This window comes from Argiope bruennichi, chromosome 4 (assembly GCF_947563725.1).
Source record: "Argiope bruennichi chromosome 4, qqArgBrue1.1, whole genome shotgun sequence".
Classification (NCBI taxonomy): Eukaryota; Metazoa; Arthropoda; class Arachnida; order Araneae; family Araneidae; genus Argiope; species Argiope bruennichi.
In genome coordinates, this window is record NC_079154.1 from 77,371,688 (window position 1) to 77,391,284 (window position 19,597).

A 19,597-nucleotide genomic window follows, 5' to 3' on the forward strand; every position below is an offset into this window, starting at 1 on the left:
AATAAAAAAACAAAGAATAACACATCATACATTTAACATACTTAATTTAAATTCTTTTTAGTTACAATGAATAATAATGAGGTAGACGATTTTTTGAAAAGTAATTTTAACTAAATAAAAAAGAAAGATTTTTTTTTTTTTTTATTTTTTTATTTAAAATGATATTGGAAACACAAGTGAAAGATACTGTTTACAGTTTTTTTCCTTCCAATTTTCAGGCTGTGGTTTAAGCATTAATAAGAATCATGTTTTAGAGGTAGAATTTGAATTTTGAGAGGAGTTGCATAGATTATCAGCTTTGATACAATATCTTGAGAATATATTATATCATATATTCCAATTGTAAATGATTGTGCTTTCTCTTTGTTCATTAAGTTTTTTTTTTTTTTTTTCCTGTCAAGTTCTCTTTATCTCTTTAGAAGTTCCCAATTATATGATACATATCCAAGTTCAACTGCTCTTTCATATGCTAAAAGATTTCTTTTTTCTTCTTTTGTGAATACAATGGCCCAGGAAGTTCTTTCAGTTTCATTTAAAATGTACAAAACTACTTTGATTTTTAAAATACTGGTTTCATACAAACTCCTTCATCAAAACAATGATCAGAACATATTTTGTGATCCTTCTGATATTATTCATTCTCTGTCCATCCTTTTTTCTGTAATGAATAAAATCTGTCTTCAGTTGATTGCCATCTATTTTCTTTTATTGATCCAATTGATATATGTAAGTTAAACCACTCAGACAGTTTTAATTTACTTGTGTCAGTAATTTAAAATTTTTACTGAAGGTGAATTGAATCAATACTAAATTATTTTTGGAAATTAGCCTTTCTTTACATTTTTGTAATGGGGACAATGGAATTTGTTTTAAAGTCTCCAAGAGACTAGTCTTATTCTCCAAGTTATTAAATTGCCTATTGAACAAATAAATTTCCAGATAATTTGATTCAGAGATTATGATTATTTTTATTATTGATTCTAAATTGTAAATAATTTTTTCAACTTAACATAAACAGTGTTAAAATTCATTATGCCAGTGTAATTATCATTACCTTAAAACAATAAAAAATATTCTCCCATTTCATTTTTCTATATCCTTATAGAAATTGTCGTTTTTTTTTTTTTTTTTTTTTTTAATAATTTAGTCAAAACCTTAATTTTAAAAGATAAAGTAGGTATATAAAAGATATAAGTTTTACAGGTTTTAAGGATTTTCATCATCCTTTATAATTTTTTTTACACAATATCTCAGAACTATTCATCACTTGGTATTTATCCACTCATTTGAATCAGTTAAAACAATATTAGTATAGTATTTTTTAAGGTGGAGTAAATGTTTATTTTGTTAATGGTTTGGTTAACTAATATACATTTGTATATTACAATAATGAATGCTTGTGAAGCAAATCATTTTTATTTCATGAATTATTATTGAAAATCAAAATGAGAAGAAATTAAGCTTCAAAAAACTAAGAAAAAGAAAAATTTCTTGAGAAAATGTAAGTGTTGAATAAAATATGACTTTTACATTCCAAATTTTCTTTAAAAGTTTTAACTTCTTAGCATTATTATAAAAGTAGAAAATTCAACATTTAGAACAAATTTATCCACGATATTAGAATTTTTAATACAAATTTTCTTTTAAAATATTATTACACCAATTGTATAATTAGAAATAATTGATTCTATTACCTTTTCAAATTTAGTTTGGATACTTTCAATCAAAATTCTGATTTTTAGCATTAAAAGAACTAAATTGTTGTATGCATAAATAAATGTATTAAGCATTTACGAAAAAAAATTAATAAATTAGAATAAGAAATATATGTATTGAAAAAGTACTTTTTAAAATCATGTAATATTAATCAGCTTATGCATATAATTTTTAATTCAATATAAATCTTATTTTAACAAAACAAAAATTACTTTTTATTAAATAGAAAATGTTGATGATTCCTTTGAGGATTTTTGGTTATCATACTTTCTTAACAAAGAATAAGCCATATTTTATCAAAAACTTAGCTAAAATTATATATATATATATCTTTACAAGTATGAATTATTCAATTTGAAAACAAATTTTAGAGAGTTCATCATGCACATTATCAACATTAAAAAAAAAGAATGGACAAAACTGCAAGAAAGAGATTACAGATTTTTATTATTGCAATTTTTAGATCACAAAATATAAATGCTTTATTGCTACTATAAATACTAGCAAATAACAAAATCAAAGCATGCCCGCAGTTATAAAAAATGTTTTAAATGTTCTATAACACTAATTTATTACTTAATTAGGTAAAAATATATATATATATAATTTTTTAAAAGCATCATTTAAAAAAAAAATGTAGCTAATTTTTAAAAAAACATTTAGTATTGTACAACAACAAACAAACAAAATATGGGCATTAAAATTAATAGTATAAAAAAACTAAAATACTTTCCAATGAATACAGCCAAATTGCAAGAAATAAAATTAAAACTACATCGAATTTGTATTCTGAATAAAGCATCATTTTTAGCTTCCATTTAAATGAAACTTGTAAGTTCATTCCATTACTTTGTGAAAACTTTAAATTTCATTTAACAAACCAATAGAAGATAGAATTTAATTATGAGTTAGCATATTAGTTTCTTGCCATTTAATTAATTATAAATAGAAGGCGCCTGTAGAAAATTCAGCTTTCCCAAGTTCCCAGCCACAGTCAACATTCATTTCTAGTCAAAAATTGGATTCATAAAACTTAATTAAGAGCAAAAATAAATATATTATAACACGGTATTATTCTTTTATTAAAAAAGATCGTGCATAAATAAGGTCTGCCTTCATCATAGATGCAACCGACATTCGTCCACACTCCAGACTCCACCCTATACATTCCAAAAATGCGCTTCATTCTTGGCGGGTAAATAAATTTTCAAATTTTGGCGAAAAAAGCTTTTCCGTAAGCAACCATACATCGATTCCCCCATTTCCATCACTACCGGAATGAAATCCGTCCTCCAGTGCTGCTTCCCCCCACTGCTCCCCCCATTTCAACTTCAAATGGGGGGTTCAAGCGTCCTCCGGTTAACGAGTCTCGCTGAAGATCTTCATGCGGCTGTCGTTTAAGTTGTGCCGAGAGATATTTTATCGTGGATTTTCGTATTCACGATCAATTTGTGATAAAAGAAAAATTTCTTATTCTTCCTTAAAAATGGACCCTGCTGAATTGTCGAAAAAAGCAGCTGCTTGTAAAGCTATTGATGATCATATCAAGGTTATATATCTCTATTATTTTGTTAATAATATTTTAACAAAATCTGACAATGCATTTTAAGAAATATGAGTATTTCTTTATTTAAGAATTATGCATATTTTTTCTGATATTTAAATAAGTTGAAATAAAAATGAAGTGGACCGTTTGCTTGAAATTTATGTATATTAAAAGTAGAATATTGAAATAGAAATATACTTGAATTAAGTAAAGATATTTCTTTTAAAAATCCATGAACAGTTGGAAAAGTCAGTTAAAAAATAAAGAATGGCAAACAGCCTTATGTATTCAGCTATTATTTAGTATTTTTCTTATGTAATATATAGTACTAGAAAGCTATTATCCATACATACTCCTCCAAAAGTCTTATTGTGAATGCATTCAGATTTTACTGTCCTGGAAGGTTAAATCAACAGCTTTCCTGTAAATATTCCCTTTTCTATGATATTGTCACATCTGTGATTGTTAAAATTCATTAATTCTGATGAAGGGACAAAAAAAAACAACAACTTATCATTAAAAAGAGACAAGTATATGTTTCTTCCAAAGAGATTATCTAAAAGCAAATAGCGAAATTTTTTCTTGCATTATTTCCAGAAATGTTTTTCTTTAAATTCAGGATCATCAATTATTGTGCTCCAAATTAACTTTTAAAAATGTATACTTAAAAATATTTATCTTCTTATCAGCTTCTTATTCATAATTTATAACAGTTCCTAAATCTATATTTTAAATAATTCATGATCTTAAAATAATTTATGTAAACAAACATAGTTTTGCTATGTTTTGAATTCATAGCAATTTGGAAAGTTAGCCTGATATACTTTGATCAATAAATAAGGATTGCATTGATTAACTTAAAAATTACCATAAAGAGTTAATTTTTTTGTTGCACCTACACTAAATGAGATTTAAGAAGAAGAAAAAATTGCACAAATTTTAAAGCATTTTAATAGTGTATTTGAACATGTAATTTCTGGCAGCAAATATGAAGAGGATTAAATGAGTTTAAAACCTTTGAAAAACTTATTTATGGGCAATAGTTTGGTTCTTTCTTTCTTTATTTTTTTTAATTATTACTATTATGGTGAAACTCCTAGGTCATTAATATGATACTGAATTGCCAATTAATAAATAAATGTTCAAAAAAGTATTTTATAAAGATTATTTTTATTTCAGGAGAATTGTGCAGTCGGTATTGGAAGTGGTTCTACTATTGTCTATGCTGTAGAACAATTAGGTAAATGCATATTTTTTGTCTTTAAAATTTTTTTAATAAGGAAGTAAATGCTAAAAATGAAACATTATTATTTAAAATGAACTAAAATAACTAAAGGACCTTGGCATTAGAATCTCTCAACTATTTACTGAAAACCTGTTCTGAAAAGAATATGAGGAAATAATCATAAAGTAGATTCCAATTTCTGTATGTTATTTTGCGAGCACATTATCTTTTTTATTGCCTAATTATCATATAAGCTGATTTTGTACTTCTTCTACTAATAACTAAATAATAAATATTACTTCTTGTCAAATTTTATTAACTTATATAAAAATTATAATTAAATTAAATCATCATATTTTTTTTAAACATGCATTCTTCATGAAATTAATTGCCTTTAATTCTGTACAGAAATTGAAACATGCATTTTACTGTTGATAAATATGAGAAAAACACTGATCAAGTGCTTTTTTTAAGCAGTAGAAAAAGAAAAAGGGAATAATAAAAAGTAAAATTGCCATTTAAGAAAATTGAAATTATTCTCTGTGAATAACAATACAAAATCCAGTGTTTATATTTTGAAAAATAAGTGATATTAAATCAGATAAACTTTAAGGTGGGTGATATATATAAATATATATTTGAGTTAGAAATATATTTCTAGAATTGATATTTACTTCTGTTTGCCTTATGAAAAAAAAAATCATTTAAAGGATTTTCCATACTTATTTAGTAAAATTTGTTGAGAATTATTATCAGAAACATTACCATCCTATATGAATCAATTAAATTGTTTAATACTTTTTGATATTTCTGTGATCTGATCTTAATTTGTTGAGTTATAACTTGAAAGCTTTACAAATGGAGAGGAGGAAGAAATGTTTTTATTTTATCTATCTAAAAAAAATTCTGATAAATGTCACAAATGCAAGTAGAATGGATAAAAGACCAGCTGCTTTTCAATATCAGTAAGTTGACCTTGACAAGTTGTCATTGACTGTTTGCTTTATATACAAAGCAAAGATAGCAGTATCATGAAGAATGTTTTTCTTTGAGTGAGTCAAAAATTAGAGTAATTTTTGTAGTAGAATCAGAGCTTCTGACTTAAATATTAAAAAAATAATGAAAAAGAAAATATAACTACTCCATAGTTTTTTAAGGGAAAAATCAGATATTTAACATATTATTATTTAAGAGCTATTAATTGCATTTGTTTTAAACTGTTTTATATTTTATTTCTTTAGTTTTTTTTTCTTCTATTATTTTATTGATAAGGAAAATTTAGATATATTTTCAATTTTATTACTGTTAAATATCTACTGGAAAATATTATCTTCTTGTATGCCTTAATAATAAGTATCTGGAAATCAAGCTTCTCTCAACAGGTTTTTTTTTTTTAAAAAAATGATATTATTTATTTATTTATTTTTTGTAAAATTATAAGTAAAATCCCACCATATGGTTTGTTTAAAGTTATAAGCGGAATCTCATTGAATTACAAATGCGGGATAGAAAACGAGAAAAATGCATGGGAGTCCGAAGCCCTAACCACTGCTCCATCTTTGATATGCTTATGCAGGATATGGCAGTATAGTCACTTGTCAATATTTGGCATAATTTTTTTTTGTATGCTTGTAAAATCACTTTTTCTCAGGAAAGACCCCTACATAGATAAACTTAAAAAGCAGAACCTTATCTGATTATAAAATTTGATGGAAATCGCTGGAGCATTTTCCGAGATACACAAAATAAAATAATATATGTACAAGACTAGTTCATTGTTATAAAATTAAAAAAAAAAAGATTTATGAATATTTCAAATATTTTTTTTTCATTTTATTTCATTATAAGTCATTATATTTGATTAAGCTGATATAATAAAAAGTCGCATCTTCAGAAAAATTGCCTTCTTTTATTTATGTCTGTATGTGTAATCTAACTAGAGAGAGGTAAGTGTAAGAAGTTAATAGAATAAAATGTTTAGCAAAAAAAAAAAAAAGTAAGATAAATATTATCTTTAATTTCTTTGTTATATCTTTTAAATTTGCCATTCTGTGGCTATTATATACATTTTTTTGCCTTTTAGCGAAGAAAGTTCAGAAAGATAATTTGAAAATTCCTTGTGTACCCACTTCAATACAGGTAATATGACATTGTAACTATCCACTTCATGTCATTATAAAAACATACCACATAATTTATATTATAGTTATGAATTAGAAAATACATACTGTATTTATGAAGAGTCATTCTTTCTGCTTTTACTAGTTTTTTAGCATGAATGCTTTTTATGATATGCAATAATTATATTATACAGTTATGTAATTTGCACTGTTGGATAATTGGTAAGGATAGATGATAATAGCAATGATAGCAACTACAATTTGAAGGCAGGCAAATATGGAAATGGTATAAGTGCGGGATACAATAAGGCGTGTTATGCATATGCATATTTTGGATTTGCGAACTTTTCGTTTCGTGATAATGTTGAAAGAATTGATACCTATTGACTGCTGTCGCTCAAATGCAAAGTTTAATGGCAATAAATAAATAATAAAAAAAATTAACTTGCAATTTTCGGTATGTCTTTTCGACATTTCTTAGATGATTTTACACGTGACTGTACTATTGTCAAGATTGAAGAAGGACAAAAATAACAAATTTTACCAGGGAGTTCAACATCAGCCACAATATTCTTTCAAGGTTTTGGAAAACATTTCAATCAAATGGAATGTGTCGTGAATGTTACGGGGTTGGGGGTCGTCTCCGCAGTATAATGCCTGCAGAAGATAGGTATATTGTGCTATCGACGAAAAGGGACATGCACAGTGTAGCTAATCCAGTAACAAATCAATTTCTTGCAAGCAAAAACTATATACGCCCTGTTGTATGTATCCTATTTTCCAGATCTCACAGCACTGCCTGTTTACAATGGTGCCATCCGCATCACAATTGGTGAGAAGAGGACTGGTCTTGCTTAATCGTCGACGAGATTCAGTTTCTCGTCTGATTGTTGATGACAACTGATCTAGTGTGAGAGTGGTAGTACCTGAATGTGAAGGATATCGGTACAGGAAATGCACTGATATCATTCATATAGTGCCATGGTATGGGGTGGCATCGTATTCAATAACTATACGCCCTTCTATGTGCTTCGAACTAAACATTAATGTATCGTTCACTAGTCATAGTCCTATTTTTATGAACTGGTGAACCATACGTTCATGCTGCTTCATGTTCCATGTGGTTGTCTATGATAATTTTTTTTCATAGACAAAAACGCAACATGTCGTTGAACAATCTCTGTCCAGGAGTGTCCAGACTTGAATAGTCGGCATGTTCTCCTAATCTGAATCCTATTGAAAATATTTGGAATGTTTTGGGAAGGAATCTTGCTGGTCAACAGTATCCGTACAGTGAAAGAGGAATGGAATAAATTCCTCCAACAGCTCCTGGATAATATTGTGCAAAGCATGCTATGACGCCATCTTGCATTGCCCTCCATGATGGCCATAACTCGCATTGACATTTTCTGCCAGACTACCCACAGAGAGTAATTGAGGTCAAAGTGACCCTCCTCTCCCTCCTGAACACTTTTCAAACCCTTTTGGATTTTAGAACACAATAAATTATCATTATTGTAATGTCCTAGCACTCTGGCATTATTTTATTTCACTTTGCGTCCTAATATGCTTACTTTTTTTAATGGCTGTTTAGCCATTTGTAATCCGTTCGTAGCAATTGTCCATTAGTGTGTTTATAAATTGTAAAACATCTCTAAGTGGCCACTCTTACGTAGTGATCACTTTTGTATAATTGGAAATTTTTACTCTATATACAAAATATATTAGTTAACTCTATGTACAAAACTTACTCTATATATTTTACTCTATATACAAAACATATTCTTTGGAATTGCCGAATTTCTCTGAGGGGTTGAAATGATTGTGTGTTTCACTTCAGTGAAATATGTACTTTATATCCATCTGGCCTTTTAATATGAGAAAAGAGCGAGAAATTAGATCGAAATTAATAAGTCGCTTCCTTTTGTGAAAAAAAAAATGCTTTGATTTATATAAATTCAAAGTATGCTTGAAACTAAGGTTATTAAATTCAAAGCAAAAAGAAATTCCATATAGTTATTACATTTTCAACTACGAACAGTATTAAATAAGTTTATCTTAATGTTGTCCAGTGTAAAAATTTTTTGCAAGCTAAGTAACAGAGATTGACAAGGAATTAACTAGATATTTTAATTGAAATAAAATGAAAATAAACAAATTCATCAAATAAAAAAGTGTAATTTTTAAAATAATAATAAAGATTTAAAACTTAGTATCAGAGTATTAATTAGTATTGGTAGGTGGAATCCTCAATCCTCTCAAGGGAATAGTCAGTTGAGAACAGCAGACGATTCGAGATGTGTGAATAATAGTGTGAATTCTCTTATCTGCAAAAAAAAAGATGATGTGAGAAGCATGGGTAGTCGTGTGAAGTGTCATTCATGCGAGTATTCTCTACCTTTTGGCTTTGAACTGTTTCTTTTTTTTACTGTCGATTTACTACTTGTGCACTGTTTGTTGTAAATACTGTTCTTGCGTACGTTTTGGTTGTCTTTTGTTGTCTATGTGCTTGTACTTCCATGTCCAATGGGGGCAATAACAAATAACATCATTATTTGTTATTGCTCCCATTGGATTCTGTTCACGGCACTTCACTTTGATTTTTGGATTTATTTTTCTATCACTCGGCATATATTATCTATTTTGTACTTTTAAATATGAAATCACTTTAAAGAGCCTCAGTATGTTCATGAGATTTCATTACACATCTTTGAAAAGATTATCGAAATAAGGATCTCAATTACTACTGCTTTTTGCTTTGCTTTTGAGATGTGGAAGTTTAATAGATATTTTTTATTAAATTATTATTTTTTTATTTTGATAATGTTTCTGATGAATGAAATGATTAATTTCATGGAATTTGATATTTTTAGTTATCAAAAGTCAATTTAGAAATATAAACTAAACAAGTTACATACTTTTAAAACTTATATTTCATGTGAACATTCGATTGTGATATATGCATTGTGCAGATATAACATTCACATTAATTTTTGTATTTTAAGGAGATATCATATAATGATGAATCAGTATTTGTATAATCAAATTTTATTAAACTATCACTCGGCATATATTATCTATTTCTGGAAGTTCCAAGTATTTAGAATTATGCTAAATACTTTGTGATAATTTTAATCGCAATATTAATGGTAATGAATTATTTAGATGACTTCATGTTGGAACCCTAATAGATAATTTTGCTTTACATAAATTATTAATTTAACAATTATGCTGTTCAAAATAAATGTAGAATCTGTATAATAAATATGCAATTTATTTAGATTTTATAGCTGCTATCTATAGGTAAAATTTATGGTTGAAATATTAAGAAATTAAATGAACAACAAAACATTCTGTCTTAAATTTGAAGAGAAAGGTGTAGTGAAAATTCTTGTATTATTAGACTTAAAAGATATGTTGAAATGGTGTTTTTAAAAAGAGAGAGAGAGAAGAAAAAGAAAATACCTGACCTACACACATATCAAATGGTTATTCTAATTAAGTAATTTAAATTAGCAAACATATTTAAATAAATTTATTCATTTCATTTTAAGTAACCAAAATGCATATTTTTTTTTTTAGTTTATTGTGATGATTGTTTGTTTCCATCCAGTATATTGTGCTTAGTCTTGAAATATTTGAAAAAAAAAAAAAATGTTCTTTTGAATGCTTAAATTTTATTCTGAATCTGATGTAGGTGCAGTGATTTTTGTTTTGAGAAATTATATTTGTTATTCAAATAAGTACATTTCAGTTTGTGCTTTGAATTATGTGCTGAATGTTGTAATTTTTTCTTCATTTTGTGTGAAATTTTAGGCCAAACAACTTATTCGACTTCATAAACTATATTTGAGTGATCTTGAGGAAACTCCCGAGGTAATTATGCATTATTTTATTTTTAATAAATCATTAACTATTTGTAATTTTTTTTTTTTCTGATTCATAATTTTTAAACATAAACGTTACCTTTTTCTGCATTGTTATTTTTTCTTTAATGATCATCAATGAAAAAGCATATATGAATCCTTTTAATTGTAATAATCTTACTAATTTATGTCATGTATGATTATAGCTAGATTTTGTCTTTGATGGTGCAGATGAAGTTGATGCGAACCTAACTTTAATCAAAGGTGGTGGGGGATGTTTGACTCAAGAAAAAATTGTTGCTTCATGCACCAAAAATTTGATTATTGTTGCTGATCACAGGTGAGCATGAATTATGTATTTTTGCAACGTATGTACTTTGTATATGTGAATATATATATATATTCATTATCTTTTAATATCATTGATCAATTCAATGAACGAAAGTGATAGAAAATCCATTACCGTTTGAAATTAAAATTCAAAGGGATATTTCGTGAAGAACTAAATAAATAAAAACTAGATTTTTCATCACTTTCTTTGGGAAATGTTTCTTGTAGAAATACATAAAGGATTTTTTTAAACATTTTTAAGCTTCATAACATAAACATCTTTTAAGTAATTTTAATTCTTCCTTATATAATTTAAATTCTTTTGAAACTTTTATTTGTTGAAGAAGTACTTTACAATCTCCTATAAATGTACTTAGAATTACATATATTTTTAATTTATTTTCAGATGAAAGTGTGACTGTTATATGTATAATATATTGTGTGGTTATAATATATGGTTTGTGACAAAAACTTTTTTTGCTGTGAATGATGTTATTAAAATTTGAATTATATTTATTGAATTGAATTACATATAAAATTTCACCTGCACTATTAAAGCAAACACATTCTTACAGTGTCTTACATACATTGAAATAAAATGTTAAATTTATTCAGTTTAACAACTGAAATATTATGAAATATAACAGTTTTCAAATAAATTTAAATTTTCATCTTCTAGTGATATTGATCAAGATTTTAGTTAGATTTGATAGATTTAAAAATGAAGGAAGTTTGGAGTTATCGTCAATTTTAAAAGTGAACTAAGACAATTATTGATATAGAAATCTACCTTTGCTGTGTAACATTAATGTTCTAGATAAGAAAATTTAAAAAAGTAAAATGAAATTGGTTTTGATATTTGTAAACTTATATTCATTGATATCTGATACATTGATATTTGATACTTATATTCATTTAGAAACATATAGTTGGATTTCTGTCCATTTTTGGATTGTCATTTTTTTAGCATGAATTGAAGATCCATGAGCATGAGAGATTCTCACCCCATTTCATTAAAAATCTGCAAAATTTTTACCGATATAAATAGATTAGTATATTTGCCGTCTTCCGTTCTAAAATTAAAGGTCATATTCACTGAATTTTGATCCATTCTCAAGAAATTCAGCAATAGAAATTTCGTTTCAAATTATATATGGTTCTTATTTTTTTTTATGAACTATAGGTTTTAATTTTATTAACCATGTTGGTTAACTATATAATAAAACATTTTAAATGGTAGTATATTGTTTGGTATAGACTATTGTATTACTATTTGGTTTTTTTAAATCTGATGCTATGGTTTTGCTTTTATCCTTTATAATTTTATGTAGTTTTATGACTTTCATATCTCTAGCTTTCAACTGGCTGGACTGGTTTGATTTTCTATTTTTGGCAGCAATGCAAATAAACATAAAACAAGTTTAAAAATTCAATTTAGAACAACCACAAAAGTTTTGTTCCTGATTCAGTTAATTGCATAGTATATGAAATATTTGATTTTTTTTTTCCAATTCTAACAAGTATTACAGATTTTTTTTTTACTGACCATTTTTTTAAACAATGCTGTTTTATTAGTGAGTTTTTAACTACTTTGTGTCTGGGATTACCAATTAAACAACACAGACAAAATAGTAAATCTAGTTTTTAAAAATATCTATTAAGATAATGGAAGTAGTTAATAGTAAGATTTAAAATTTACCATGATTTTTTTTAAAAAAATCTTTACATGGCTTGAAACTTCTAACCCTACACCTCAGAATTCAAATTATATTCATTCCAAATCTCTTGCCATTTTTATTGAAATATTTTTTCATCTTTATGTTTTGCACATGAATGAGAAGGGGGTGGGGGCTAGAATATCCTTTTCTCTTTCCTTTGTGGTAGCAAGTTTAATATACTGATCACTAACCTTGAACATTATTAAAAAAAATAGATAGAGATTCACACTGATTCGGTCTACTTTGAAAGATATAAGGCCATTTTCCTGCCCAACTGAGAAGAAGCCAAGTTGCCAATTAGGGTGAAATCTGTAAGTAAAATCAGCCTATCTAAACAGTGGAAGCTGAAATTAAAACCATCGAAGCAGTGTGTAGCCAGAGTTGAGTACTCAAGGCCCAGATATGCGAGTTTACTGAGCAAAATACAAATACGCAAATATTGCCTCACCTTCAAACTTAAAGCAATGCTTTTAATTACAGAAATTATTATTTAAGCATTATCTGTTATGGAATGCAAGCATTATGTCTAATTCCATTTTTCCAGATGTGACATAAAATGATGATTGAAAAGTATTATAGTAAAGTATTTTTAAAATATTCATATGCTGATGATAAAATCTTAACAATTGTATTTATAAAAGAAATGTTATACTGAAAATATATTTAAATTTCTTAGGAAGGATTCCAAGACATTAGGAACAAATTGGACCAAAGGTATTCCCATTGAAGTCATTCCAATGGCATATGTACCCATCAAAAATCGACTTGAAGCTATGGGTGGAGTAGCAGACTTAAGGATGGCTAAATCTAAAGCTGTAAATATTACCTTTAACAATCAGTTTTTAGATATTAAAATTTTTGTGAAGATCTGCCATTTATACTTTTAAGAGAAAAAAATTAATTGATAGATTATTTCTAATGTTGATTTTTAGATCAAAATAACAAGACAGAAAGATGAGAAACTGAATAAGCTTTTGTTATGTACCTGATTGAATTAAAATTAAAAATAATATGAATGAAATATATTGAATATAATATGAATTCAATATTGTTTATAAAACTTTAAAAGACGTTCTCTATACTGTTATACTACATGAAGACATGTAATTTTTTTTTAAACATGTAGAAAATACAAAGTATTTTTTTGTAAATTTATGATGGAAAATAAAACAGGTAGCATTTTTAATGATTGAAGATTTTGTATGTGAAAAGTAATTTAAATACTTATAGTATTATTTAATTATGCAAACCTTCATAAATTGTCTAAAATTTGAATTATATTTCCCCCCTCTTTTGAAAATATTGTACCAAATTGCACATTTAAACTTTTATGGAATTTATGACTATTGTTTCTACACATAAAAGGAAGTATTATGCAGGAACTTTTTTAAGAAGGAATAGTATCAAGACTCATTTGTATTGATAAGATTCAGGGACACTATTGAATCTCTGGTGGATGCTATGAATGCTGCTTATGAATGTTATTTTCAATTTTTCTACCCCCCTAACACTATCAACAATGGTTAATAGTGTTGAGGGTGGTGGCAGAAAGAATTGAGTTAGTGATAGGAAAAGTAATAGGGAGAACATTTTAGAGTAAATTTTTTTGCATTTAAAATTTGTAATTTTTTTAAAAATTTAGAAATTGAAATCATGAAATTATAAAATTTTAACAATGAAATTCTGCATACTCTTGTTTAAAATTTGAGTATAATAAAAATGTTAAAGAATAACATAGAGTGATTTTTAAAAATTATATTAATTTCTAGGTGCATTAAAATTAAATAATTTCAAATTAAAATCATAAGTAGTATTACAGACATCCTGTGTTTTCAAAATAAAAAAAAAAGCATTCAAATGTTTATAACTGTAGTATTTTTGACCACTTCTCTCCACGGTTTGCCTGTGGCTTATTATATTTATTAGTTTTGAAATGCCAATCATATTTATGAGAGTAAGGATTAAATGAAGACTGTACAAATTTAAGAATGCATACTACAGTTTTTATTTATTTTTCTAAAACAGAGAAGAAAAAAAAAAAAAGAGCCAAGATATCCAAGCTATTTCTGCCCTACATTCTATATATACAGCATTACCATCATATTTATGAAGCCGAATATTTTTTCAAAGAAAAACTAGTTGTTTTAATCACATTTTCTATGAAATTTGACATCCTCCTCCTTCACATAATTTTTTTGTGTGATATATTTATTGCTCTGTTTGTTTAAATATTGCTTCATATCACACTGATGTATAGAAAAGTTGAATATTTTTGGTTTTAAATATTATTCTGCATTGTTAATTCCTTGTCAGTAATAGAAAAGAAATTCTGTAAAAAGTTTATTAATGATATTAAATTTATTCTTATTTAATAAAATAATTATGAGCTATTTTAAAATGATGAAAATATATATTATTCTAGTAGATATTTATTAAATTATAATCTGTAAGGATAGCATCAAATAAAAACATAGGAAATTGATTTTATTGGATATGCTACATAAAATGGAAGGGAAAAAAGGATATTTTTTATAATCTTGTAATAAATGTTACATTTTGGGGAATTATAATGCCATGACGTCTTTTTATATTTATTGATTGAAAATATTTTCTAAAAAGGAAGTTCTATTTTAATTTAAATATTAATTTTAAATTTTGATAATTATGTTGCAAAATAATAAGAATAAAATGAATTTTTCTCTGATTATTTATGTACTATTATTTTTATAGGGTCCTGTTGTAACTGACAATGGAAATTTTATCTTAGACTGGAAATTCACTGTGACAAATGCAGACTGGAAAGCTATTGACCAAAAAGTAACTTGCTTTCCTGGTAAAAGAATATTTTGATTTTATTAACTAAAAAATTGTAATTGTTTATAAAATAATAATTTATAGAATTTATTTTCTTCAAAATTCTTCATTTCTGATTAAATTTCCTTGTCTTATAAATTAGATATTTATATTATCTTTGTCCTTAAAGTTTTTTTTTTATTAATCTAGATATATATCCTTTTTCTTATCAATGCTAATAATAATACACAAAATTTAAATTTAATTGTCATGAAATCATGTATTATTTGTATTGGTTATTCTTAAACTATTATTTATTTACGTATATATTTTTCACACATCGTTATTATTTTACCAATTGCTCATTTAATACATTTTTTAAATACTTTTAATTAGCTTCACTTGTTTTGTTTTTGTAATCGATTCTTCACTATTTCCTAATGGGCTCTTATTTTTAAATTTTGTAAAAAATGCATTTTTATGATAATAAATTTTTTAATGTTTTCAAAGCTTAATTATTGGTTAACTGTTTATTTATTTATTTGCCATATTAGTGATGTCACTTTTAGAGAATTTCAGAACAAATTATTCGTAATGCTTATACAATAGGCTAATTCAATAGTCTGTAATATTTAAAATATTGTATCATATGTTAAAAATTAAGAAATAGAGTAAAATAAAATTTAAAAATTTCCACTATCTTTAAAGCATGTTTTTATTAAATTTGTTAGATATTTGTTTGTTTCATTTTTATTTATTTATTCATTTTCTTTGGTGAGGTTATTGTATAAGTTTAAGAACTTTTATAAATGTAAATAAGCAGTTTGTTTGTTTCATCTAACTGAAGTAAATCTGGTGGAATTTTTCCTCAAAATTTATAATATGAAACATATTAGCATAGCATTTAATTTGCATTAACAACAATGGATTTAATTTAACAACATGGAAAGATTAGAAGAAACTGTTCATCACTTTATACAAGATTTCAAAATATGAAATATAATATTGTTGAAAAAGAATGTTTACCTTAGCAATTTGAATTCAGATGTAAATCTGTGTTCACTTTGCTATTGGTGGGTAAAGGACCTTTCGGCTTTTTGTGATTTGTTAATTTTCTGTTGTTGAAAATTGGAAATTGTTATATTTTTGAATATTTCTTCACATGAATCCTACATATTGACTAATATTTTTTTAGGTGTTGTGGATACTGGTCTTTTTGTTGGTATGGCTTCCAAAGTTTATTTTGGCCAACCAGATGGAACTGTGGTTGTTAAAGATAAAAAGAGTGCATGATTTCAAAAAGAAAACTTTCATCATCAAGAATCTCAAATTTAAAAAACACTTTTCAGTATTTTTTTAATATAAGATGTTTCCTAATGTGTTTCTTATGTGTGAATAAACTATTGAGTCAATATATGTAATTTTTATAATAAATGAAGTTCTATTTTGTATGATACAAAGTGTTTTAACTATTTTCTACCTCATAAATGAAACATTTATATTTTCCATATAAAAGATTATTATTATCAAGTTTTTTGGTTTGATAATTTTGTGCAAATGATTTTCATTTAAAAAATCTTGATTATCAAATCAATAAATAAAGTTTCTCAAAATTGTAGTTTTAATTTTATTTTTTGAACATTTATTTTAACTTTCTGTACAAAATTTTGAAATTCATATTTAACATTTTATTACATGATAAAAATGTAAAAATTTGATAATAATCTGCCATTGTTATTTTCCATGGACTAGTTGAGAAAACAATTCTGAAATATATAGTATGTTGGAGATACAATTTTCAAAATATCATTGTTTGTATTATTGATAGTATAAAATACATCTACGGAATAAGGTTAATTTTTGATTTTACATACGATTTGTATTATTTTCAGGGTTATAAAATTGGTGTCAAAATATGAAGTGAATAAAAAATTAATTCAATACTTTTAAATTAATTATTTAAATGAAGTTTTAGTCTAGTTTGTGGAAGTCACTGATTCATAGAAAGTCTCTTCAAATTATTTAGAAATCTTCTTTTTCATATAGATTTTATGCTAATATTTCATTTCTGTGTTTGTTGCAAAGCATATTTCATCGATTTACTATATTAACAATTTTGTTTCTTATATCCTTTTTTTCCTTTCAATACGTTTATTCAAGAAAGACTTTGGGGGTCATTTAGACTTATATATATATGATAGCATTAAATTTATTAAGTAAATATTGCTGCTATTTCTAGTTTTATTAAAATTTCACTATTAAAATGTAAAACTATCTTATAATTTTAAATTATTTGACTTCATTAAAGCCTTCTATTTTCCATCTTACTTTTTATTTCAGATGGTTATTTAACGTTTCTTTTTAGCAGGCTCAAGGTTTAATTTTTTTTTCTGGACATCAGTAAATAAAACAAAAGTTTACATTATAGATTAAAGAGCTATAATAGAAACTTGTTTTTTATTATTATATCCAATAACATCTAATCTTCTAATGTTACCATTTTTTAAAACTCTCTACCAAAATTGATTGACTCTAATCAAACTAATTATGTATCAATTCAATCAATTGCCATTGCATTTTAATTATTTTCAAGCTTTAAATATTAGTTACTTTCATCATAAAAATCTGACTTTAAAATAAGATATTTTACTTCCTACATTTTTACTTATTTATTTTAGGTTTTATTAATAATGAGAAAAGTAATGAGAATAGGTCTTTTTCAAACCCTGAATTTTTTTTATCAGGATATATATATAATCTGCCGGCGTCCTGGCATAGGGGTAGCGCGTCTTCCACCGTAATCTGGGCGTCCTGGGTTCGAGTCCCGGTTTGGGCATGGTTGTTCTTCATTTGTGTTCTATCTGTGAGGTGTGTGAATGTGCCCCCCTGTAAAAAGGCGTTGTGCAAACGAATGTGTGAATTTTATCTTCATATGAGCTAGAAGTCAGACTTCTGCCCTCGGGTGCTCAGGGGTCTTTACCCTCAGAAGCTGCTGCACCCCCTTTCCATGGTAACACGGGCATGACATCATCATCATATATATTATCTTCTATCACTGTACATACTTATTTATGATTACTAATTTTCGTCTGATTAGTCATAAATAAGACCGAATGATAGTTTTTATTTTGAATTACTATGAATGAGTTTTAAAAAATCGATATTTTTTCTTACCCTATTATTTTCTTCTCTTCCTTTTTTCCTTTATAGAAAAGCAGTTAGGAGCAATTTTGTTTCGAAAGTTTAATATGAAAAGGTCGATTAAAATCATTTACAGAACGTTTTTAACATCGCGAAATAAATTTTAAAGGAGATTAAATTTACAAATATAACTAATTTTTTACAACACAACTTATGGCCTGAGTTGCAAAGGGGAGTGTTGTTACCCTATAAGAGCTATTCCCGCCTTCAATTTCCCTAGCATCTAGGGTACTTCTCGCTCATATGAAGACGATGAGACATCATCCTCGCGACAGATGATGATGTTAATGGTTGAGTTCTAATGACCATCACCGGTCACGGTACAATCCTTAAAGTAGAAGGTATGCTCCTCACCAGGATAACCAACCCTACACCTTTATTTTAGCTAACAGGGAAATGAGAGCCAATCCGCATAATCCAAGTTTCTCAGCCCTTTTTTGTCAGAGGGGAATGTCTTTATAAGAGTCTCTTTTTCATCGAATTAAGTAAAAAAAAAAGTGATGCACTAGATAAAATGTACAACACAAACTTAATAGAATATAAATCTACAATAGTACAATTGTCCAAATGCGTGAATAACGATATTATATATAGTTACACAACATGGCGGATTCGGAACTAGTAAATAGGGCGCAGTATCAACATTAAATTTTGGAGTACTTAATTGTTTAACGGTCTTACTATCCGAAGTGATACATACTTAATTTGTCGTTTGCTTTTATTGCATTTGTGTTTTGGGGCTGTTGTCAATTTGTATTCCATTAAACATGAATTGTACATTTTAGATCTTAAACCTACTTCTAAAGTTTATGCCATGAATTTAATAACACTCTATATGCAGATGAAAACGTTGTGCACATGATAATGCTGAAAGCGTGTCCTCTATCTATTTCAATATCATCCTCGCAATAATTCATAAGCATATGTCACGATTGCTAAGCAGTCATAAATTCATGAGTACTTCTAAACATTTAAGGTTTATTTTGAACACGTGCTACTGCTTCAACAATTCTTGCTCCGATACAAAGGGTAAGATGAGAATTTTGAGAAACCCCAGTGAGAAAAGATACAAATCCAGCGAT

The 19,597-nt window shown here is 26.6% G+C and overlaps 1 protein-coding gene across 1 annotated transcript; it reads left to right on the forward strand.

Annotated features, from left to right (window-relative positions):
* Positions 1-3,077: 3,077 nt before the first annotated feature.
* Positions 3,078-16,774, forward strand: LOC129966982 (ribose-5-phosphate isomerase-like). Its single transcript, XM_056081604.1, has 8 exons — positions 3,078-3,265; positions 4,442-4,502; positions 6,571-6,626; positions 10,424-10,483; positions 10,680-10,813; positions 13,198-13,336; positions 15,252-15,354; positions 16,510-16,774. The coding sequence occupies exons 1-8, from the start codon at positions 3,101-3,103 to the stop codon at positions 16,605-16,607; spliced, it is 816 nt and encodes a 271-aa protein (XP_055937579.1). The 5' UTR covers positions 3,078-3,100; the 3' UTR covers positions 16,608-16,774.
* The last annotated feature ends 2,823 nt before the right edge of the window (positions 16,775-19,597 follow it).